Here is a 25,033-nt window from a genome sequence, read left to right as displayed (position 1 = left end):
GCCTAATGGGGGTCCTGCGGGTGGCCCCAGGAACATGGCCAGCCCAGCACAGCAGCTCGGTGTTGCGGGTAAGAGAGGCCCAGCCCACCACACCGACCGCCTGGGGCTCCATGTATATTTAATGATGTCTATTATTCCTGTTTTGTCTCAGGAAAGAAGCCCAAGCAGCTGACAGAGGAGCCAGGAACAGCCTGGAAAGCAGGGCAGGGGGCCTGCTCCACACCCCAGCTGGACCTGAAGACCTCCGGGGGGAGCCCTCGCTGTCTCCTGCCAGCCCAGTGCCTGGGAGCCCCATGAAACCTGTTACTCCCAAAAGGCCCACCTCCTCCAGGAAGCCTCCCCTGTGGCTGAGAAGCCCCAGCTGGAGTTGAAATCCCAGCTGCGCGCTCACAAGCTGTGGAAGCCCAGGACATGCTGTTGCCCCTGGAGACCAGGCTGCTGGGACGGCCCCACACCCACCCTGGCAGGTAGGGGCTCAGTGACCACGTGCTGCCCCTCCTTGGCCCCACACCAAGGCCCATCCGCCCCTGCCTGCTGAGGTAACAGATGACAGACCTGGCTACCTTGCTCTCCCGGGGGAGCCTCCCTGCCACCCCAAAAGCCACAAGGACCTTCTGAGAATTCTCCCCACCTTGGCAGCCAGGCCTAGCCTTGGGAGGTGCCACATCTGGGGCCTGTGGCCTCTGGCCCACCCGCCAGGGCAGAGACCACGTTGGAGGTCCACTACACTCTCCTTTGCACCCCAGACTTGGGCCTGCTCTCCCACAGCCAGAACTCCACCCATACTCGGATCCCCAGGCTCGTGGCTGGCCCCGACCTAGCCTGGTGACAGAGTCCAGCCAACTGACAGAACTGTCCTCAGTCTGAACAGGGATTGTTTCCACTCTTTATTGTAGAAAGGAGAGCCAAGACCAGGGGCTTAGAGAAAAAGTACAGAAACCCAACGCCGAAGCCGCCACTCCCGGCATCCGTGTATGTCCTGGGTCGTGGGCTCTGGGCAGGGGCGGCCCTGGGAGGGCCGTACATCAGGGCTCCTCAGGCTGTGGAGGGCATGAGTTGGGGCTTAAAGCCATCATGGAGCAGCCCTGGGGTGGGGCAGAGGGTTTGTCCTGGGAGAGCCCCTCCTCAAGTGCCAGAGAGGACGGCGGGAGCTGAAGGCCCAAGGCGCCCCACCAGAAACAGAGCTTCCTGGGACCCGGGCAGGCTCGGCTCCACGCCCCAGCACTGAGCGAGCCATCCGCATGAGGCCCTGGCTGCAGGGTAGGAGGGCGGGGTGCCCCCTCAGTGCCTGAGGGGGCCAAGTGTAGGGTGCAGGCCCGGGGTTCCAAACACAGAATCCCCATCCAAGGGGCCAGTCTCATGGGAAATGCCACCAGACCAGCCCAAGTTCCCCAACCATGTCCCTCTGCCCCAATACACTCTGTATCATCTGTCTACTGAAGAAACTTCCAGAAACAGTGGAGACTTGAGAGACCCCTTCCTGGGGTGTATGTATTTGCATGTTATTTCCTGTTTGGGCTTTGGTGTGTCCGGCTGGGTCCGACTCTCCGGGGAGACAGGGTGGGCAGGCAGGGGGCCCAGCAGGAGGCACTACTTCTTGACAATCTGGATGACGTCCTCGTGCTCCATGGTGTGGGTCAGGCCCACTCGCTGCGGGCTGTACTTGGTACTGGTGCCCTAGGCGGGGTACAGACAGAGGGACCATGTCAGCCTCTGTCCTGAGCAGGGCCAAGCCCGGAATAGCTATGACAGGAGGATGGCGGGTGCGGCGGTAGGTATGTTGGGGGGACGGGAATGCCAGAGTCTGAAGTGGGGGCCACAGCACTGGCAGACCACCTGCAGACAGGACAATGTCCCCAGGAGTCTGACCATCCCCGGATCCCAACGTGGGAGAGGCCAGCACAAGTCAGCATGCAGGCCCCCAAACCGGGACACCGGGCAAAACAGCACAGATGCCATGCTCCTGCCCAACCCAGGGGCGATGCTGGGTGTGACCCCACCCATCTCCGGCCCAGAGACTTACCCACACCAGTGCATACTTAAACTGGCTGGCGAGTGACCGGTGAATGCGGTGGCACTGGAGGATGGGAGAGTAGGACAGTGAGAGGAGTCAGAACCCAAGCCCCCCGCGCCTGGCCACACCCCCAAGCCCCAGGGGTGTGCTAAGCGGCAGCAGTTTCCCAGGCAGGTGCTCAGAGAGCAGTGGCCTTGTGGACACCACAGGATCGAGCCACAAGCAGCAGGCTGTTCTGATGCTCCCACTTCCAGTCTGGCCCGAAAGCTGTGGTGCCCATTAGAAATGTTCTCGAAGCCTTTAGAAGATGCCTGGATCTGGCTGTCAACAGCCTTCTGCTGGCCTTGCCTGAATGACAACCCCGGCAGATGCCCCTTCGGATGGGTGGGGGTGGTTTTCAGGACACCCCACCTCAACCTGGAGTCACCACAGCTGGTCCCCATCTCCTGGCCACAGCTGGGAGCTGGAGCCTCCCACCCAGGACGTCATCCACCCCCGCCTCAGGAATCCCAGAGCTCTTAAAGGAAGCTGGAAGTGGGCCTGGATGGCTCAGTCATTAAGGGTCTGCCTCCAGCTCAGGTCATGATCCCAGGGTCTTGGGATAGAGCCCCGCATCAGGCTCCCTGCTCAGTGGAGGGCCTGCTTCTCCCTCTCCTACTCCCCCTGCTTGTATTCCCTCTCTCACTGTTTCTGTCAAATAAATAAATAAAATCTTAAAAAAAAAAAAAAAAAAAAAAGGAAGCTAGAAGCAGGGGTCCTTGGAGGGGCAGGCAGCTCTTCCCAAGATCGGGGGCCCCTGGTTGCAGAGTGGAGCGGGGGCAGTGGAAGGGGGGCCAGAGGGAAGGCCATGTGGTGTTGCCTCACCTCCCATGTGCCCGCAAGCCTTATAGGTCCTGCTCAGAGCCCTGAGCCCTCGGCCCCGCTCCTGCGAGGATGCTGAGCCTGTAAGAGCATTTCCCACCTGCTCTGGGCCTCCTGTGTCTTTCTCTGTACTTGTCTCTAGCAGTTAGGGACAATGAAGGTCATCCCAGGCCATCTTTTCTACTGGGGGAGAGATGGTGTTGTTTGATGATGGGGGGACTCCTGCTCCCCTGCGCCCACCGCACCTCTCACCGCTGAGAGCCCATCAAGGTCCTCGCTGCCTCGGCGGGGGATACGGCCTGTGACCCTTTTGGAGGCAAAGCCTTCAACAGCTGTCACTGAATACACACCAGGGCTGGGTGTATCACAAAGGCCCGGAGCCTGGGGGTCAGTTACACCCCGGAGAGGAAACTGAGACACTGGGAGGCTGACCCAGGATGGGGGAACCAGGGTATGATCCTGCGTCTGCCTGACTCCAATGTCTCCCTGGTTCCTCTACTTTGGGTCCCTGCCATCAGCATCTAGGCAGGCTTCCTTGTTTATACCTTGTGGCACTGGGACAGTTGGGTGTCCCAGGAGGGAGGCACCTGTGGGGAGGGCGAACAGGGAGAACATGACCACTGAAGAGTACGCCTGTGGGGGACACAGTCCAGGCTCTGGAGCTGGCCCCCAAAGCCCCTCCCACCCCACTGGGCGCTTCTCACCCTTGGGTCTAGCACCTCCTGCCTCTGACCCTCTGTGCAGCTGATGGCAAACAGCCAGCACTCCCCACATCTGCTCCTGCCTCTGGGCCTTTGTACCTGCTATTCCCCCTGCCTAGAAAATCATTCTCCTGCTATCTCCCGCTTTTCTTCCCGAGAGTGGCTGAAGTCCTACATCCTCTTGGGCAAGAAGCCAGGGCCTGAGAGGGTGGAGGAAAGTACCCACAGAAGGGGCAGGGTAACCCCACCGAGGGCCAGCACCCGGGGGTCCCCCTGTACCAACAGCTGCTCGGTCCCCAGGACACACCTCACTCACAGGTTCTGACACAGGCTTGTAGGGACAGGGACCTTCCCACGGAGCTCCTTATGAGTCATCTAAGGGATGTGGCTTCTGCCGGGCATGCTAGCCTTCAAGGCCGAGCCCCATCCGTTTGTATCAGGGCCTCTAGCTGGCAGTGGCCTTGGGCTGGGCTTGCTGAATGAACGAATGCAGGAGCCCAGCCTGCAGGCCAGGCCACCACCTGACCACCATACAGATCCTGAGAAGAAATGAGCTAGATGGGAAACAAAACCCCTCAAAACCAAAGCCTGGCACATTGTTCCAGGCTCTTGGGCCCTCACCGGCTCTTACAGGGCCCATATGCCTTTGTAAGAGACGGCGCAAGGTCATATTCAGGGACGCGTGACCTTTGGACCTGCAACAAAACTCCAGATCTGGAATTGCACCCTCCCCCTTGGAGCCCACAGGCTCAGCCTAGGGCCCCTCTGCCTCAGGACCTTTGCATACCTCACTCCTCTGCCTGGGAGGGCTTCCACCACCCCTAACTCTTCAAGGTCAGGTCCTCCCTGATCTACAGACCCAATCAGGTCCCCTTCCCCGAGACCATCTGGCCTGTCTGTGTAGACTCAGGGTCACTCCCCGTTCCCTCACTCTGTTGCACTTCCCCTTAGGTGTGACTTCTTGACTCAGGCATTGGGTGTTTGGCATCTGTTGCCACCGAAGGACCCTGTTCTGGCTGGAACTAGGGCTGCTCTGTTTACTGTCAGTGTTCAGTAAATGTGTGTTGAGTGCAAAAAGCATTCAGAGCTATTGGGGGGTGGGGTGGGAACAGGGAGGGCTGTGGGGGGCGCTGACCGGGGGAGAGGAAACCAAGAGGGGCTATGGGCAGGGAGGTGGTAACTCTGAGCTGTAGGCTGGCACTGGGGAAACACAACTTGGAGTTAACAATACAGAAATTCCCCGGGGCAGCAGCTCTCCATGGTGGAGCACCCGAACAGGGGACTCTGAGAGGGTTATCTGAGAGAACAGGGACTCTGAGAGGCCTGTGGCGCGAGGATGTGACAGGATGGGGATGACCACTACTTCCCGGACCTTCCCAGTGCCCGGCCTGCTGCTGGGGACCTCATGCAACCGCACACCCTAGCCACCACCAGGGTGGGCGGAACATCCCTGCCTCTGGCGAGGCCTGCAGGCTTGCTATGCAGGCTGGGAATGGTGGCTGAGAGGTGACCCCAGGTCTCACTCTGGGGCCTGCCCACGGCCACTCTGCTACCGCAGCTGGTGTCACTCAAGCCAGCAGAGGGCTGGGAGGGCCTTCGACAAGACCCCATCGGGGGCACGGTGACCTCCCTGACTCGCTGTCTGGACATGACTCGGCAACTCACCACGTGCTCCACGGAGGCCCCTTTCCGGAGGATGATGGCATCTGTGAAGTCTGGTCTCTCTGCGAAGGTAGAGATTGGAGGTGGGGGGACAGGGAGGCAACCACAGTTAAGGCCCCAAGCTACTCTGTGGTTGCCTTCCATCAGGGGACAGAGGCCCTTCCAGCCCTCAGCCTTGGTTTACCCTTTCCCTCGCCGTTTGGCACACCCTCCCTACAGGTCCTTGTGTGGTGTTCTGCAACCTTAACTTTAACACAGGAAATCAACATAAATCCACGTCCAGGACTCAGGCGGCCTGCAACCCCATCAGACACAAGGGCCCTAAGTCCAGTCACGGGGAGCATCTGGACAGCACTGGCAAGACGTGACAGCTGCTGGCAACCAGTCAGGGGCAGCTGCAGCTCCTTCCTTGATGACAAGGTCAAGGCTGCACAAACTGCCAGAACTCAGCTGCAAGGTCACAGGGTGTGAGAGGTGGTGGGGGTGGGGGGAGACTCCACATGGTGAAGGCTCCCCTGTATTCACGTGCCTCAGGTCCTGACCCAGAGGAGGCTGGGAGGGGGGGGATCACTGTAGCCCATGGGGAACCACAGGCCGGCCTCTAGCCACCACCCCCCCACAACCCGGGGCATCCTCAGGACCGGCAGCCCCAGAAAGCAGCATTCTTTACTGCAAAAGCTCAGCCATGGTCTCTAGCAGCCCGGGGCAGAGGGCAGTGCCAGCTGTGAGATGGGAGAAAAGCTGCAATCTGTACGGACCAGCTGAGTCAGGGGTACTGGGCAGAGCCTGGCCGCCCCATCGGGAGGGGGATTCAGCCCGTCTCCTGGGCTGCCCGCCGCCGCACTCACGTCCTCTCTTCTTGGTGTAGATGCAGGTCAGGGCCAGGTACTCCCAAAGCATCTCGAGCAAGTAGTCCAGGTTCAGCTTCATGCCGCAGCTGCCAGGGACGAAGGCAGTCGGTCAGAGCAGCCCCCACGGGCTCAGAGACCGGGGCTCCCTGCTTTCTCACTTGTGCAAATGACAACCTGCACCGAAGCCAGTGCAGCCCGTCTGGCACCCGTGGGAACCAAGCCCGCAGATCTGACAGCAGCTTGACACTTCAGCTGCGGGCGCCTCTGGTCACAGCTACGGTCATGCCCAGGAGAGCTCAGCTGTCTCTCCTGGGGCTCTCCGTGGCGCTCTGTGGAGAGCACACAGCAGCGCTGAGGGATGCAGGGCGCCTGGAGGGGGGCTCTCCTCCTGACAGTTGCTGGGAGACTGGTGGCTACAGGGCTGCCCGGTGGGGATTTCTATGATGGGGCAGCCCCTGGCTTGATCGTTTACAGACATGACCTTGAGCGTGACATGTTGTGAGCACAGCAGGTGAAGGTGTGGTGTGGAGGTGACCTCACGCCTTGAGGAAGATATGTTCTCCGCAGCCCCTGAAGGGAGCCCGGGACACAGCAGGAGAGGAACTGAGCTGTTCTTTGGGAAGGATGCCCGCTCTCTGCTGCCCTTGGCGGTAGCTGGAAATGCCCAGCAGATGGTCCAGGACCCTTACCCATCATTTGCACCAGTCACCCTACTCGGTCACTCAGCATCCTGCTCCCCATAAGCCTGTGAGGCTAGAGAGCCTTGTCTGAGCTGGGCAGCCAGCAGAGCAGAGCCCCCAGGTCAGGCTTCCCAGAGGAGGGAACTGTAGGGATGGTGAGGAGTGAACAAACAGTCCTCAGCCAAGGTGCAGGCAGCACCCCAGGACCCCCAACTCCAAGCAGGGCTGGGGGCCACAGCCAGGATGGCCCCCGCCCACCCAAGGACTTGAGTTCCCTTTACCCCCCAGGCTGCCGCTGCTGGAAGCCCCGTCTTCCGGAGATCAGGAGGAGCTGGCTCACACCCGTGGGCTTTCTGAGGCCGGCTCTGAGGCCTCAGTGATTATGAACCTTCTACGGAGGTGGCACTATTTCCCTTCTATTTTCTTAGCCAGAGCCCACCCCGCATCACCCACTCTGCCCAGGCCACTCCAGAGTCAAAGCCGTTACTCAGATGGGTCTCTTCCGCCCTGGGCGCACATGGGGGGGCCTGTGTGGCCAAGGTGCCTGGGAGGCCTGACGAGCTCACATACACGAAGGGCTCGGGGCAGCCGAGTGCTCACCTGATGACCACACTGTTGGGCTTCCGGGCCAGGCGGTCCACTTCCTCCATTGAGATCTGGTCGATTTTGTTATAAACCTAGGATCGAGACCAGGGAGGTAGGTGTTAGGGAGGGAAAGGAACAAAGAAGTGCACGAAATGGGTCCTCGAATGCCTTGGCTCGGCCCACAGTTCCTCCCTCTGCAAGCGGCAGCAACACGGGCAGGGAGGCAAATGCCAGTGGCCTCCCTTCCCTGGTGCCTCGAGAATGGGGAAAGGCTGTGGGGGCCTGGGGCTGCTGTCCACGCCCAGAAGGGAAGGCTGGACTAGAGCCCAGGTGCCAAGCTAGATAGTCTGCAGGCCTCACACAGCCCCAAGGGGGTGGGTGGGCGGAGCAACTCCAGGCCCCTCCCGCTCCTCTGGGCCGCCTGCCTCCCATGGGGGTCAGCCCTCCCGCACATGCACCGGGGGGCCGGCCCCACTTACATACAAGCACGGCATGTACACCCGGTTGCCCACGATCACGTCAATGAACTCATCCGGGGAGCAGTCTTCTCGGAAAAGCACCTCTGCGTTGAAGATCTCTGAGGGGCTCGGGTTAAGGGCCACCAGTGCACCAGCAGCCCCCAGGTTCCCGCATCGGAGGGGCCCAAACAGCCAGGCAAGCAACAGAGTGCCGAAAGGGACCTCGGAGCTCCTCTGCCTTGGAGGTTTTACAAGACAGTGAAGTGGGGGAGCGCCCTCATACTCTCAACAGAAACCAGAACACGTAAAGTTTAGTCGGTGGCTTCACTCGCCTACCAGGCGAGAAGAAAAACGCACTTGCCAGAATGCTCAGCGGCACCCCAGGCTTCAGGGCCACGAGCGCTGTCTGTAAGCACCAGCCTAACCCACCTGCCCCCATGCAGCACTCTCCTCCGGAGGCTTCCCTGCCTCTGCTTCATACCTGCGGTGACAGGGGCCTCACCACCTTGCAGACAGCCTGTCCCATGGAGAGTTCTCCATGTCCTGAGCTTCTCTGCCTCTGGGGCTCTGCCCTATCCTCCAGGTTCCTCCAGACACTCACCTAGGCCTTGGTTCTCCCTGAGGCTTATCCAGGCTGTCCTCAGGGGCTGTTTCCCTCACCATGTCACCTTCCTCCCAGATATGACTGGCTACCAGTCCCAGAACGTGCAGGGAGTCAGGAAGGCACTGCTGAGTGCACGGCCGTGGCCCGACCAGCCTGCAGCTTGGGGAGCATGGAGGCAAAGGGGACAGGAAGTGCTCCATGTCACTGGGCTGCAGCCTTCCTGGCGGCTGCTCAGATGGCTCCGGGGCAGCTTGGGGTGTGGTGTGTCAGCATCCTGGGCCACAAGGCGCCCGACTCCCGCTGCCCCTCCTGTGCTGCTTTGGGAAAGGATACTGTACTCATGCAGGATCAGCTGCACCAGCTTTTCTGAGCACTGGGTCAGCGTGACTGTCGAGTTGAAGGAGATGCCGCCGCCTTTCTTGGGCTGGAGAGGAGAAGGGGGAGCTGCTCACTGAGGGGCAGCGGCAGTCGTCCCCATCCCGCCCGGGCCTGGCCTCCCAGTGAGAGGGGCCTCACCTTGAAGTAGATATTGGGCCTGTGCTTGTTGAGGCGGATCCCCACGGACTCCAGTTCCTTCTCCAGCAGAGACCTGGCGGGGCCGTGGCAAACCTTCGCCAGTGCCCAGGGACAGGCCGGGCGGCTTCCATGCTATATCAGAAGCCTCTGCCCACCCGGAGGGAGACCAGTGCCCTCTCACCCCCGACGAGGAGCCCAGCAAGCCAAGGCTGCTGGCAGGCAGAGGGAGGCCCAGTGTGCCCCTCGGTCAGGGGTCAGCAGGTCAGGGCATGAACAAAGCCTCTGTGGCTTGGGGCCGGGCTCCTCGTGGGTCTGGGCAGCAACTGAGGCACCTCGGCCTTGGCAGGTGGGGACCAGAGCCAGGACGGCCTGTGCTGGCGAGGGGCCAGCGGCAGAGGCTTCTGCCAGCACAGCACAGCCCTCAGTCTCCAGACGTCTACGTGCCAGACGCAAGCCTCTGCAAGAGGATGCTCCAGGAGGACCACACAGGTTTAGCCTGTGGACAGGCCTGCCGCTGCTCCCATGTGGGAGAGGCCCAAGCACCCCCTGGGCCACCCATCATGAGTTCAGGGTCACAGCAGCTGGGCCACAGCGTCCCATGAGCCCGTCCAGGGCCCTCCCCAGATCAGCCCACCCCCCGCACCAGCCTGCAGACCTCTGCACTTCTCCCTTGGTGGCGTCCAGCATCATGATGACAACGTCTGCCGTCCGCGCCACAGCTATCACCTGCCGGCCGCGGCCTTTACCTGGATGGGTGTGAGAGACACGGTGTCATGGTGACAGAGGCAGGCCGTGTGTGACCTGCACCCAGCCCACAGGGCCCCAGACTCTGGTCCTTCAACATTCCTCCCTGGTCTCTGCCAGTGCCGGCCCTGGGCTGGGATCTCCTGGGCCCTGTTCTTTGTTCCACGTGCTGTCTTACTCCCGGAGGCTTGTTGTAGAGAGAAGGCGATGTGACACTGCCACCCCCGGAGAAGTACCGTTCTCCCCTGTCCCTACCATGCGGCAGGCCTCCTGCCAAGTGCTTCATGAACATTTCCTCACTTAGTCCTCGAAACTATCGTGTACCGGCAGCATTATCACACCTATTTCACAGAGGAGAAAACTGAGACCTCGTTTAGAGATACTCGAGCATTTGGCCAAGATCACAAAGCTAGTGTGGTATGAGGATTTCAACACATCTGCCCTTTCTGGAAACAGGTGCTATGACCCAGCCCCACTCCGAGGGCTGCAGAGGGGATCACACGAGATGCCACAGGAAGGATGCTGTGGGGACTGCCACTTTATAAGGAGCAGACCCTGTGGCTACGAGGCCACCAGAGAAGCCAGGCACCTTGCCAAGGTCACAGCACTAGGATCTAGTACAGATTTCCGCCATGATTGGCCTCCCTCCTGAGAAAGAGGGGCTGGGGCCCAGTGACGTTCATGGGCCAGCTGCCTCCTGACGCTATCCGCACACTGCCCCCCACTGTGGCCAGACCACCCCCAAACCCCACGACATAGAAGGGACCGCAGGTTCCTGGGGGACCATCGCCACTCCCTCTGCCCCAATACAAGCAGGCGGGACGGACTTTGCCCTGATGAGGACAGTGGGGTACGGGAGGGTGCAGGGCAGAGACGGCAAATGGACCCCCAGGGAGGAGGCCCTGCTGCCCAGCCATGTGAGGGCTGCAGACCCAGACAGGTGGGCGCCAACCCCAGCTCTGCCCCTGAGTGGCAGCCCCTTTCAGTTCAGGGCAGACCCTTTATCTGTCATCCCTGACACTTCTCCCAGCTACGAAAAGGAAATGGTGACACTTGCTAAGTCATAGGGCCAGCTGAGGATCGGGACAGCAGCCAGCACAGAGCCCGTCACTTGCCAGAGAACTGTCAGCTGGTTCCCATCTCTGCGAGGCTGCAGCCCACCCCCCGCTACCAGAATCCATAGGCATGTTCCCATGTCAGAACACAGAACCGAAATGACAAAGGACAGGGCTCTAGGACAAGAAGCACAAGTGACAGTTGTCCACTCCTTGTAGGGGTCCCTGCAGGGCCACGCTGGAGCCCGTGGAGTAGAAGAGTGAATTCAAACCCGTTAGGTGAGCTACGCGATCTTGGGAAAGTCACTTAACCCCACGGGGCCTCAGTTTCCTCAGCTTTAAGATGGGGCCAGCCAGGATGAGATGAGGCCAAAGCGGTGTGAGCGGCTGTAAGCCTCCCCCGACCCATCACGCCCCGCAGCCACATCCGATTTTAACAATGAGGCCAGGACACCCAACAGGCTCTGGAAGAGGGCGGGCTGGGGTGCCGAGGTCCACCCTGTCTCCCCCCCGCCTGTCCCCACCTCCTACCTTGTGCTGCGCCCTCGATGATCCCAGGAAGGTCCAGGAGCTGGATATTGGCTCCTTTATACTGTATTGGGGAAGAGAAGACGGTCAGGGGAGGAGTCCCTGCAGGAAGGGCCTGCCTGACCCCAGGACCCCGGCCTTGTCACCAACCCAGTCCGGCACAGACGCTATCGCGCAAGCTGAGGAGCCGCCAGGGAGGGGCTCTCCAGTGACAGTAAGAGCACTGCACAGAAATGTCCCTGCACCGCGGAGGCTCCAGGCCCTGGGACCCCAGCGGCCCCAAACTCTGAAGCTTCACGGGAGCCAGAGGGATCCGGCCAGCCGGGAACAAGGGACCCAAGCTGGGGCGGTGTGGGACGTGGAGCACGACGGGTACTGGCAAGAAGTGCCAGTGCTTGAGGGCAAGGCAGCTCAGTTCAGAGTCTTCCCCCTCCCCACGGACAACCCCCACCCCACGACACCCATCTACACCACCGCAAACCCGAGCACACACCCTTTCCCCTTCCGGAACCAAGCATGCCCCAACTTACTTCGATGACCCCAGGGATGCACGTCAGGGTGGTGAATTCATAGGACGCGGCTTCGCTGGCTGTGGAGGTCATTAGACTCAAGAAGGTGGACTAGGAGGAAAAGGAGGTCGTTGTAGTGAGAAGTCTTGTCCCAGCCTCCTGAGAGGATCCCCAGGGGCCGGGTGCCTGCTGGACACAGGCAGCACAGACTCCCTCCTCAGCCTCAGCCTCAACGGCTGGAAATGTCACCTGTGGCCCTGCCCAGGGCAGGTGGGGCACGAGAGGGCACCCCCTTCTTTGGAAGCCTCAACATGTCTCACATGGCCAGAGGGAACCGGTTCCTAAGTCGGAGCCCCCTGCCTCGCTCCACCAAACCCGCCAGCCCCTCCTGGGCCCCAGAGAGCTTTAAGCAGGCAACAGCCCCTAGCACTCAGAGCGGCTGCTCACCCAGGGAGGGGTGAGATGTGCAAGGGGACAGATGTGGTCTGAGGCAGAGCCAGATGGCAGGAAAAGGTGTTGCCAGGCAGGAAGGGGTGAGCTGGGAAGGATCTGGATAGGAATGCCTGTGCCACGGTTCACTGTGGGACTAGAGCCGTGGCTTGGCTGGGAGTTAAGAGAGACCAGGCTTCCGCCGGGGAAGAAACTTCTTCCTCTGAGCTTCTGAGTCCTTCATATGCATGCTGGCCATCTGCTCGGTCCCCACCTTGGGGGCTGCGTGGGGTGGAAGGAGATAAGGCCCAAGGTGTGTCGAGCCCAGAGTGTGGTGAGGCCACGGCAATGGGTGCAGTAGGCCAGAGGGCCAGCAAAGCCATGGGCAGAGCCAGAGGGGGAAGAACCCAGCCCGGGCCCCCTGGCCCCAGCCCTGTCAGCAGGGCACCAGGAACAGAGAGCCCGAGACACAGCTGTGACTGGGCCACATGGACCCTGCCTCTCGGGCAACCAGGAAGGCTGGGGGCACATCCCACTCATATACCCTCACGCCTTGAAGGAAACCTTGGTCTCAAATCCAGACACTCTTAGAAATCTAAGGACAGATAGAAACCTGATGGGGCGGACAAGTATGAGTAAGTGGGGTGACCCTGAGAGCCAGGGCTGCCGAGACGCTGAGTGACCGTTGCTGGAGGCCAACAGAAGGGCACTCTGACCCTGTCTGGTCTCTGCAGGGGGAGGCCTGGGCCCTCCCCTGGTGGGAGAGCCCCAGTCCCCAGCAGGGTGACAGGACTGGCCACAGGGCCAGACCCTCAAGGGCACGCTTGGTAAACAAAGCTCTTCCCCCAGCCTGGGCTTGGAAAAGAAGTCCTTGGCAGGTTGGAAGTAAAATCAAGACCAGGTGAAAACTGATGGAGTCCATCACAACACCTCAAGAATTAAAGCTTAAAAACAGTTACTGGTCACCCTGTGGGACAGCTCGGACCCCAACATCTTGCTGGTCATTTAACAGCAGCACAAATGCACTTGTCCTGCCTTTCCAGGAACTTTTTCAGGCAAACCAAAGAGCTGACCCCGATAAGAGAAAGTGCTACTCCCCAGAGGAACATCAGCTAATTAGCGAGGAAGGAGGAAGACAACTGGAAAATTGACATTTTACCACGGCTAACAAACCTCCTAGGCAAGGACAATTCACTGGCGTCAAGGTCACTAAGGGGATGCTGACAGGGACTGACAGGGACTGACTGCCACACGCCACTGCGGCAGCACCTTGCAGCGGACTTTCTAGTTACCTGGACTTGAGGGGACACTGACGCAACCACATAGAAGGGACACAGGGCATGCCTCCCCCTAAGCCATTCTGGAAATGCAACCAGTGGTCAGGGGTTTTTCTTTGGCATGGTACAAAATGAGGTCTGCCCCATCTCCTATGCAGAATCTGGCCACAAGTCCCAGGTCTCCACCTGACTCTCGGCTCCCAGGAAATATAAGAGACAGACAAGTCGGCTGAAGCACACCACAGGGAAGCAAGCGGACACCTCCGGAGCACAGACTCTCTGCAGGGCCGCTGTCTGGTCTCTTTAGAGCTCAGGTCTTGGCAAAAGGGACCGTTCCAGAGTAGAGCAGGCAGAGGCATGACACCTACAGGGGCCACATGCGGTCCTGGAATGGACCTTGGTTGGGACAGAGTAGCCTCAAAGGTCGTTTGGGGGTGAGTGTTGAAATCAGAGTGCGGTCCCGGCGTTAGATCACCCCTAAATTACTGTTCGTTTTGTTTGGTGTGATAGCTCATGGCTACGAAGGAAAATATCCTTATTCTTTAGGGACACAGGCTTAAATATTTTGGGGCAAAAGGTCAGGAAGCATGCTGTCTGTACTTTATTGTCAGATGGGTCAGTCGAAACAGGAAGAAAACCGCAAACGCCAGCACAGACCCAAATCCGAAGGGACGGAGCAATATGGCGAAACGGACGGACTCGGAGAGCGGGTGCGCCGTACTCTGCTTTAACCTCTTCCACGTGTTTGGAAATTTCTAGTACACAGAAGAAAATGAGAAACGGCCAAAGAGACAGAGAGGGATCTGGACACCCCGCCAGGACTGAAGACCATGAGGGTGTTCAGCCGGCAGAGGGCACACGTGGGGGCGGTCCCCACTCTCCCGAGGGCCCCCCACCGCCCAGAGGGGGCATAAGCTCCTTTTGAGCTGCAGCTGCAGGAGGCCCCTGCACTGCTCTGTGCCTAGCTTCTGTCTAGTTGAGGGGTCATAAGCACCCGACACTACTACGGGGATCTGAGCCCCGGTGGGGAAGCTGCATGTCAGACGGCACACTCAGGCTTGATGCTGAGCATTGCAAGGCGTCGCCTGGGGAAACCGCCAACGGCCCGGAGGAGGAGGAGCCACGGAAGGCAGTGGCTCATGTCTAGCGCCTGGTGTCACTTCCACCTCCAGCAACGTTCCCCTTCTCGTCCCACCTGGCTTAGATGGTAACCGAAATGATGCGGTGTCCTGAGCCCACACGGATGGAGGACAAGGGGGCAGTGCACCCAGCACCCGCCCACCACCAGTACTGATGATAAAGTCCACCCGGGACAGGGGCACTCCCAAAGAGTCAGAGGCACCTACGAGTCCCCAGGAAGGAAGCCTGCAGACCTCGACACTGAGTGTGGTCTTCCTCTACCCTGTCCGTGGCCTGGCCCACAGCCCCATGCTGACACAGCTCCCCATGTGGGCGTCCGTGAGCGGGTGCTCGGAGACATTCCCAACTGTCCCCACCTGGAGTCAGTCAGTGTTGCGTCAGAGGGTAAATGGCAGCGCTGATTGGTATTTTTAAAACCCGCTACCTCAAGCCCCTGGGCGGCCTTGGAGGAACGCATCCTCCAGAAACACCAGCTCTAGGACGCGATCGGCGCGTGAGGGAAGGAGCGGACTGTGAGGATGCTCTGGGCACAGTGGGGGCTTCTGGGCAGCCATTATGGGGTGAGGGAACTCTACTGCAGGAATGGGACAGACAGCCACGGAGAAGTGGACATGCCAGCGGCCAGTGCAGCTACAATCCCATCTTGTGTGTGTGTGTGTGTGTGTGTGGGTGTGTGTGTGTGGACAGAGCGCAGACCAATCCCCACCTCCTGTGATACACACACCCATGATCCAGGCAGAGGGGAAAATAAAACCAAACCCATACAAAGCACAGCTACCCGGCTCGGCCGGCAGCAAGCACTCAAGTGACAGTAGCTGTTATTGGCCTCCCCCTGGTGCATGGCACAGAGGCACGGGCTTAACACCTTCTAGCTGAATTGGTTTAAAAGCTGCTCCACCAGCACCTGTCCAAGCCACCTGGTCATTGTTCCCTCAGCCTGTATCTGGCGGCCTCTTCACTGGACAGAACGATCTTGTTTGCTCCCGCATCACCAGGGCCCGGCCCAGGGTGCGCACTCAGTAAATGTCTGTATGTGACGGATGGGTCTGAGACTGAGCAGAAACGCTCCTCCCAGAGACAGGCAACGATGGTCGCCATGGCAGGATGACAAAGGGGTGGGACCGGATCCTGGGGGACGCTGGGTCTTCTCGGTCCCTGGAGCTAATTCAGAAAGGCAGCGAGAGAAGGCGCTGGACAGTCGTGTCTGGAAGACAACCTGCTTCCTCCCCAAGGCCCATGCTGACCATCACTGACCTTACCCACAGAGGGAAATCCAATCAGCGCCACACGGGCGTCACCCGACTTCATGACATCGAAACCCTCTCCTTTGGATGAGGCCGATTTGGACGGTTCCAGAAGCTGAGCCCGATACTTGGCGAGTTTTGCTTTCAGCAGACCCAGATGATACTCGGTGGCTGAAGGACGTAAAGCAAGACGGAAGGTAAGTATCCAGGGTCTCCAATCCCCATGGGTAGGTGTGCCCCCACATTCAGCCAAATGCTGGCTGGAAACATCAAGAACCAGATCGGAGGGGCGCCTGGGTGGTTCAGTGGGTTAAAGCCTCTGCCTTCGGCTCAGGTCATGATCTCAGGATCCTGGGATGGAGCCCCGCATCGGGCTCTCTGCTCTGTGGGGAACCTGCTTCCCCCTGTCTGCCTGCCTCTCTGCCTACTTGTGATCTCTCTCTGTCAAATAAATAAATAAAATCTTTAAAAAAAAAAAAAAAAAAAAAAAAAGAAGAACTAGATCGGGGAAGAAAACACCCTCTGCTTAACAGGCCCACTTAGCCTCACTTCACTTAGGATAGAAGCTAGTCTCCTTATCGAGACCACAGGACCACAAGTCAGTGGATCTCAACCCGGGCAGCAGCACTCCCTGGGGGAGTTTGAGGGATGGGATGTTTTCTGTTGTCGGTGTGATGGTGAAGTCCCCATCAGCATTTATCAGGCAAGGACCAGGGAAGCCCGCAGCCCTACAAAGTGTGAGTCAGTCTGGCACAGCCATCAATCGTCCCATGTTCCATATGACTTTTCACAGCCCTAAGACATTTGCAGAGGAAAAACCTGGGGCCTAGAGCCTTCTGTTTCACACAGCAACACAGGACTTTTCTTTTCTTTTTTTTTTTTTTTTTACAGTGTCAATAAACACTGAAATTTCCAGGAATACGACTTCTGTGCATGTTAAAGAAAGACTCTAGCATGTGTTGTTGGAAACTTTACCTGGAGGTGCTCACCATCTGGGGATCCCAGACCTCTTGTAGGGTGCTTAAATCACCAGCACAACACACTGAGCACTGGGCTGCATCACGGCCGGCACATGCCCTGTGATGCTGCCCAGGTGTGAACACCTCACGCCTTTGTTGTAACATCACTGTGTCTGGGCCACGCCCCAACATGTAAATACTGAAATCAACACTATTTTAATTATGCCTTCTTTTTTCTCCTCCTTTGTATTATGATTAGGGCATTACACTGATTTTTCTCAAATTCTGAGCATACAAAAGTTACAGTATCCAAGGGGAGCTGCATTTCCTGATGGTAAAGGAGGTGCTACCAAATCCTCGCTACAAGAGTAGGCTGGGGCTAGGTAACGTGGTCCCTCACTACTTCTCCAACACCCCCTTCCACTCTCTCGTATGTTCTGCATTCCAGCCACAGAGGCTTTCTTGTTTCTTCAGGACAAGCTGACACTATTTGTGCCCCGGACCTTTGCATTTGCAATTCCTTCTATTGCAACTTTATCTTCCCAGGGCTGGCTCCTACTCAACATTCGAGGCTCAGCTCAAATAGCATTTCTTCAAAGAGGGCTCCCCTCCCCAGCCAGAGGGGGCGGTGGGCAATGTCACACCCACCCTGCCATTCCTGGCTACATAACTTTGGAAAAGTTACTTAATCTTCTTGTGTATCAGTGTCTCAATCTGCAAAGCAGGATGTTATCAGGAGAAACCACACCACTGGACTTTTGTTAAGCCTTAGAGAAAGTGCTAAGAACAATGACTAGCACACATAAGCACCCCGTAATCACTGGTTGTCATTATGATCTATGGTAACCCCCACCCTTCCTCTGGCCCCTCTTGGCTTCATGATCCTGTTCATTGTCTTCATGGCTCTGATCACTATCCGATACTATCTTGTTTTTTTTTTACTTCCCTCACTCAAATGGGGCAGGATCTCAGCTTCCAGTGGCACAGGGCACGTACTCAGGAAATGTCTAACACATGAAGGAGTGAATTGGTGGCGATAAGAAGTGGTCAAGTATGGGTTCTACAAGCGTCAGGTTCATCTGATCCTTCTTGTCATCCCAGCTGGTAAGATTCTGAGCCCCTCTGAAAGGAAGGACTAGGTCTTAATCCTTAAATGATCTTTACATCCCCTTCCCCACCGCCAAAGCCTCCCTATTACTCTCCTTGATCCTCGTAGATGCTACTCCACAGGGAGTTTTAAAACTGATTTTAAAACAGAAATCAGGGGACACCTGGGTGGCTCAGTGCATTGAGCATCTGCCTTTGGCTCAAGTCATGAGCCCAGGGTTATAGGATCGAGTCCCGCATCGGGCTCCCTGCTCGGTGGGGAGTCTGCTTCTCCCTCTCCCCTGCTTGCTGCTCCCCCTGCTTGTGCCCTCTCTCTCTCTCTCTCAAATAAATAAATAAATAAAACCGAAATCGGACTATGTCTCTCCGCTGCTTACACCCTCGACTAGCTCCCGCTGCCTGAGAAAACAACTGTCACCTTCCCATGACATACACGGCCTTACATGATTGGCTCTTTCCTTTCTCATCACTGCACTCCAGCCCCAGACCTTCAGATCCCTGACCAAGCCAAGTCTGTTCCTGCCTCAGTGATATTCATTCCTCTGCCAGGAACAGTCTTGCCCCCGATCTTTGCATGGCTGGTTTCTTCTCATTCTGGTCTCAGCACAGATGTCCCCAACTCATGGAGGTCTTCTCTGATCATTCTACCTTAGTAGGCCCAGCTCCCATGTCCCACACTCTTGCTCTACTGGCCTCGTTTGTCATCACGGCATTTATGGCTGGCTGAAATGATCTTGTTTATTTGGTTATTCATTTAAAGACTATCCACTGGAAGGTCAGCTCCAGGAGGGCAAGGATGTGCCCGCTGTGTTCAAGCCTAGCACATAGTAAGGGCCTGGGGAAGATTTACATAATGAATGAAGCCCCCCAACTTCTCAGCCTCCAGAACTACACAGAGCCAGGGAAGGACAGACACTGACACTAGCTACCTAGTATTCCCCACCTCCTGCCTCTGCAACTCCACAGCAGGACTGCTTGGGCACGGGGCCTCACCCACCCTGGCCAATCGCATCTCCCATTATTCCAGACCCTCCTTCTGATCTAGATTGTTCTAGATCTAGAACTGCCCCAGGAACACACCATGCTCACCTGGACTGCCATGCTGTTGCCTCAGCAGTGCCCCTCACCGGGGGGTACCCTCCCCTTAACCAGTTCAAGTCCCACCTCCTCTTGGAAGCCTTCTTGGGTGTCATCATTTGTTTCTCCCCACTGCTCTTCTCCTGCGATCGCCTCCAGCCCTTACAATCTGAACTCCACATTTGATTCTTTATTACATGCTATCGATGTTAAGGGGTAACTTTAAATACGTAGTGCCTACCATGTGCCTAGTACTTTGCATACACTATCTAGTTTAATTGAGTTGTGAGCTAAGATGAGACGGGGTTATGATCCCCATTTGCAGACGAGGACACTGAGGCTCAAAGAGGCGAAGTGACTTTCCAAGCTTTCACAGCACGTACGGGTGGCGCTGGAGTTCAAACCCAGGTCCGCCAGGCTCGAGTCTTGATGGCCTCCGTTCCCGAGACGCTGGGTGAGGCTGTACCCGTGAAAGGTCTCCTCCTGGGCTTCCCAGTACAAAAGGGGAAAGCATCGACTCCCCAGGCCCAGCCGCCAGGAGACCCGGGTTTGAAGCCCGACCATGCCTCTCTCTGGGTCAGACGCCGGCTGTGGGCTGCGATTTCTCTACCCGGTCGCCTGCTCTGGCACCGAGCCGATCTCACAGCGATCGTCTGCAATCAGACCAGCGCGCTGGGACCCGGATCCCGCCTGGTCCTGCCTGCCTCGGGTGCGCTGGGAGACCTGGTCACGTCTCTGGCACTTCTCTGCTGCCTTCGAGCCCGCTTCAGCTCTATCGCTGGAGTTGTTCCCCCATTTTACAGACAGGAAAACTGAGGCGGGCAGAAAGGAAGGCCCCGCCAGGCCGGCCCTCACCCTTGTTCTTCTGCGTCCGAGCGATCTCCTTCTCGATCTCGGAGATCTTCTCCAGGATCCCCATGGTGGCAGCTGAACCCGGCGCACCGACACACACGGCAGCGGAACCGGGAACTCCGCCCTCTCGGCGTCGGCAGAACTGCGTGCGCCCGGAAGCCCACGGAGAACAGCGTCCTCGTGCGCCCGGCGCTCCGGGATTCAGAGTCCGGACGGACGACGTCGAGCGGAGTGCCAGACACTATTGGTTCCGCCCGCTGCGCCCGCGGGGCCGGCGACCCGCGATGGGCCGGGGCGGGGCCGAGACGGGCTGGGGCGGGTCCAGAACGGCCCGGAGCGGGGCGGGGCGGGGCCAAGCTGTTCGCGGCCAGGGCTGTGATGGGCATGAGCAGAGATTAGGAGACAGAGAAGTAATTTTGGGTGATGAACCTTGAACTTAAGGTTCCAAGCACAACTGACTCCTCTGGTGTCAAGAAGCGCCGAGCTGAAAGCCTAGTGGCTCTCATTTTGGGTAGAGGTTGACGGCGGATCCCCATTACCCCATAAACGAAGTGTTCCAACTTTGCCTTAGCCCCTGCCATCATGCCTCCCAAGATATGATGCATTATAAAGTAGACAGCATCCCCTACTGGAATTCTTGCCAAAAAATGCTCTGAATTTAGACACGAGGAAACATCAGACAAATCTAGAAAGTGGTACATTTTGTAAGTGGCCTGGGCTCTTCACCATTGCCAATGATGGGAAGGTGCTTTGAGAGGCGGGACAGTAGGACCGTTCTAGATAAAAAGATAATAAATATAATGTGTAGACTTCGCCTAGAATCTGGTAACATTTTAAAAGCAGCTATAAAAAGACATTCTTAAGACAACTGAGGAAAATTTGACTTTGGATAGGATGTTAGATATTATGGCATCGTTGCTAATTTTCTTGGGTATGATTGTGTAGAAAAAGGTCTTTATTCTCAGCAGACGTACCCAGTGGCACTGAGGGATTGTCTTAGTCTTCTTAGGCTGCCATAACAAAATACCACACATGGATGGCTTGAACAATAGAATTTCATTTTCCTCACAGCTCTGGAGGCTGGAAGTCAGAGGTTGGGGTGCGGTATGGCTAGGTTCTTGGTGAGAGCCCTATTCTTAAACTGCAGACAGTCACCCTCTCCCTGTGTCCTTACATGGCTTTTACCCAGTGCATGTACACAGGGAAAGAGAGAGAAAGAGCTTTCTGGTGTCTGTTCTTTTTTTTTTTTTTTTTTTTTAATGTTTATTTGTATTTGAGAGAGAGAGCATGAGTAGGGGGCGAGGCAGATGAAGGAGGAGAGGCAGACTTCCCCGCCGAGCAGGGAGCCAGATGTGGGGCTCAATCCTAGGACCCTAGCACCATGACATGAGCTGAAGGCAATGCTTAACCGGCTGAGCCACCCAGGCACCCCTCTGGTGTCTGTTCTTATAAGGCCACTGATCCCATTGTGATCTCATCTGGCCCTAATAAGCTTCCAAAGACAAATCTCCAAGTAACATCACACTGGGGGCATAGGGTTTCAACATATGAATCGGGGGGACAAGAACATTCAGTCCATATCAGGGCTAAAGGACATGATGTTTGTATCTTACTTTAAGATGTTCCAACCACGTATACATTTAAAGAAAGCATGCTAAAGTGGTCATATGTTAACAGTATGTCAATATGTTATATACTGTATGATATGTACAGTTGAAAGTATATTATTCTTTCAACTCTTCTGTATATTTTTAGGAAAAAGTTGGGGGGGGGGTGGAGAGTGTGTCCTTAGAAATGACTGTGTTCAGATCTGAGGCTCCTAACAGCGTGAGCTTTGTTAAATATCTTAACCTCTCCAAATCTGTTTCTGTATCTTAGAAACGGGGAAAAACATGGCTGCTAAGAAAATGGGCACCAGGCACATTGCCCATTAAGTTCTCGAATGACAGGGCCATTGTAAGTGATTTTTCCTCCGTGGGTCTCACGGCCTCCTCAGATCCCAGCCACACTTACTGGATGCTTATCGTGTGCCAGCCTCTGAGCTAGAGAGGGGCCTTCCTAAGCTTTGAGTTTGCAGTTCTCATCCACCTTCTAGAAAGCAAGATTATACAATTACAAGGCACATGGTGGCTTAAGCTATTCAGGGCAGGGCTGAGATTTGAGAGCAAAGCTTTCATTTACAAGTCCACTGCTTGCAAGTGATATAACCTGCTCCCCGCCCCCACGACCGTGGATAAGGGTATCTCTGCATAAGGCTGAAAGAAGATTCTGTGAAAGCCCTTTGGGACCTAGGGAGGCCTGCATCAACGTGGAGGCCTGTAGGAGACCCGGCCCAGGAGTGGGTCTCCAACACTTCTCTGCCTCCAACTTCGACATGACGTGGCTCCCGGGGCTTCCCTTCCTTTCCACCACGCTTATGCCCATGGAGATGTGTTCATTTCCGGTTCACCCTTGGGGAAACACACGTGTTCTGAACTATGACTCACCTCCCAAGAGTCTTGGCATCTCTGCTGTTGTCACTACCCCCGTGGGCCTCCATTTCTTCCTCAATTACATGAGAATCATTCCTACTTCGGGGGTCAAAAGAGACAACCCAAATATCAGGCATTCTCTGGGCAGCTGGCCTTTTCTGCTTGGAAGGTCTGGGTCCTCCAAACCCAAACACGACCATCCAAAGCTGGTTTGTTCATGTCACTTGAGGAATCTTTGAAATAGAGTTTGCAGACTTCAGGAGAGGCAGCTACTAGAACTGTAGAAATATTTGATTGCCCATCAAAAGATACTGTTGACAGAGTAGAGGGGCAACCCATGAAACGGGGGAAAATATTTGCAAATAGCATACCCAGATAAGCGGTTAATATCTAGGATACAGAAAAAAGTCCTAAAAGTAAAACAAAACAACCCGAATTTTTAAAAGATTTTTTAATTTTATTTATTCAACAGAGAGATCACAAGTAGGTAGAGAGGCAGGTGGGGGCCGGGAGCAGGCTCCCTGCTGAGCAGAGAGCCCAATTCAGGGCTTGATCCCAAGACCCTGAGACCATGATCTGAGCTGAAGGCAGATGCTTAACCCACTAAGCCATGCAGGCACCCAACAACCTGATTTTAAAAATGTGCAAAGGACTTGGACATTTCACCAAAGAACATCTACAGATGGCCAACAAGCACATGAGAAAATGCTCCACGTCACTGGTCACTAGGGAAATGGAAATGGAAATCAGAACCAAGATAGCTGGGATACCAGGGTGGCTCAGTCGTTGAACATCTGCCTTCAGCTCAGGTCATGATCCTGGGGTCCTGTGATCGAGTCCTGCGTCGGGCTCCCTGCTCAGCAGGGAGTCTGCTTCTCCTTCTCCCCGCACTTGTACTCTCCCCTCCCAAATAAATAAACAAAATCTTTAAAAATAAAGTAAATTTGTCCCTCACAAAAGCTAATCTTTTGGCCACTTTCCCTCACCATGACTTTCTATTTATTTGCTTTCCTTGGGCAGCAAGCAACTCTCCAAGCTACTTATTCTCACTCTCTGCTCTCTCCTCTCTTCTCTCCTGAACCTGCTCTGATCCCAGTTTGCCCCTACCATTCCCCAAAAGTTGCTCATATCAAGGTCAGAAAAGTGACCTTCACATAGCTGTACCTCATGGTCCACCCCCAGGCCAGGGACATAGCTGGTCCCTCCTCCAGAAGGCACTGTCCTCTTGTGGCTTGCAGGACACCCATTTGCTGGCTCGACTCTGGCCTCGTTGGCTGTTTCTACCGTCTCCAATCTTCCTCATGTGCATGAGCTTTCCGTGTTAGAGGGCCACTCTGTCTCCCCTCACTCTTTCGGGGAGCTCATGACAACCCGTGGTTGTAAGTACCCCACCCAGGTGCTGACAGCTCTCACGGTTTTAACTCCAGTCCAGACCCTCTCCTGAGTTTCTGATCCACAACATCCTTCACCAGTTGGAAGCCTAATGCATACTCTTTTTTTTTTAAGATTTATTTATTTATTTGAGAGAGAGAGAGAATGAACATGAGAAGTGGGAGGGTCAGAGGGAGAAGCAGACTCCCTGCCGAGCAGAGAGCCCGATTCTGGACTCGATCCCGGGACTACAGTATCATGACCTGAGCCGAAGGCAGTCGCCCAACCAACTGAGCCACCCAGGTGTCCCAACCTAATGCGTATTTAGAACTCACACCCAAAGCCAACCTCCAGTTCCTGCACCCAGAACGACCCACTGTTCACCCAACTGATCTCCGTGTCCCCTCAGGCACCCAGCGAGGCCACTTTTCCTCCCTTGCCATTGGGTGTGGTCACTGAATGGGCAGAAGCAACAGAAGACCTTTCTAGACCCGGCCCATAGAAGCCAGCCATTTGATCCTCTGCCTGCCCAGGACAATTACGGAGGGTGCGGGTCACAAAAGGCACAGCCTCAGGGCACCTGGGTGGCTCAGTCAGTTAAGCCTCTGACTCTTGATTTCAGCTCAGGTCATGATCTTGGAATCCTGGGATCGAGCCCTGTGTCAGGTTTGCGTTCAGCTCGGAGTCTGCTCGAGCTTCTTCCCCCCTCCCTCTGCCCCTCCCCTCATTTGTGCGCTCTCTCTCTCTCTTTCTCTAAGAAAAATAATGAAAAGATCGCCACAGCCTCTGCCGGGAGCAACCTCGATGACCCGCGGAGCCAAACCAACACCCCAACTTCTGCCAAGTGCACAAACGTCCATGAGGCCCAGCCACTGAGAGTTCAGGGTGTCCCTCTCTAGCTGCCGGAGTACATAACTGTCCTGTGTCTTCAGATTCGTCCCTCTGGCATCTTCTCATCACAGGGCCAAGTGTATTAACTATGTATTTTCTTATTTCCTTTATTCCCGAGGCTCTGCCATTTGTGGCCTTGCTGACTGAGGACACACTAACCCCTCCCGGGGCCGACCTCTTTTTTTTTTTTTTCCTTTAAAGATTTAGTTATTTATTTTCAATGATGGGGGAGGGGTAGAGAGAGGGAGGGAGAGAGAGAACCTCAAGCAGACTCCACACTGAGTCCAATGCCGGGGTCGTTGGCAAGATCCTGAGATCCTGACCTGAGCCGAAATCGAGTCCAGTGCTTAACCTAACTGACTGAGCCACCCAGGTGCCCCGGGGCCAGCCAATCCTAAATTCTTTGCCAGGTCCCAACCAGCCATTCCCTTGGAATCCCCAACTAAG

General features: G+C 56.4%; 1 protein-coding gene across 2 annotated transcripts; it reads right to left on the bottom strand.

Annotated features, from left to right (window-relative positions):
- Positions 1–858: 858 nt before the first annotated feature.
- On the bottom strand, positions 859–20,058 carry LOC111139245 (developmentally regulated GTP binding protein 2). 2 transcript variants are annotated; one of them, XM_022491460.1, is made up of 13 exons: positions 19,857–20,058; positions 15,869–16,029; positions 11,790–11,879; positions 11,263–11,323; positions 9,588–9,678; positions 8,933–9,005; positions 8,750–8,840; positions 7,834–7,931; positions 7,370–7,446; positions 6,087–6,175; positions 5,242–5,300; positions 2,024–2,077; positions 859–1,677 (listed from the first exon to the last, which is right to left on the bottom strand). In XM_022491460.1, exons 1-13 carry the CDS (start codon positions 19,918–19,920, stop codon positions 1,591–1,593), a joined length of 1,095 nt encoding a protein of 364 aa, XP_022347168.1. In that variant the 5' UTR covers positions 19,921–20,058; the 3' UTR covers positions 859–1,590. The 2 variants fall into 2 exon arrangements, with proteins under 2 accessions (XP_022347168.1, XP_022347169.1); XM_022491461.1 differs by having other exon boundaries at positions 2,040–2,077; positions 19,857–20,004.
- Positions 20,059–25,033: the final 4,975 nt, after the last annotated feature.

This window comes from Enhydra lutris, unplaced genomic scaffold (genome assembly GCF_002288905.1).
Source record: "Enhydra lutris kenyoni isolate GAN:26980312 unplaced genomic scaffold, ASM228890v2 scaffoldscaffold97, whole genome shotgun sequence".
Taxonomy (NCBI): domain Eukaryota; kingdom Metazoa; phylum Chordata; class Mammalia; order Carnivora; family Mustelidae; genus Enhydra; species Enhydra lutris.
Note: the sequence above shows the minus strand (reverse complement) of the source record. Positions and strands in the feature narration are given on the sequence as shown.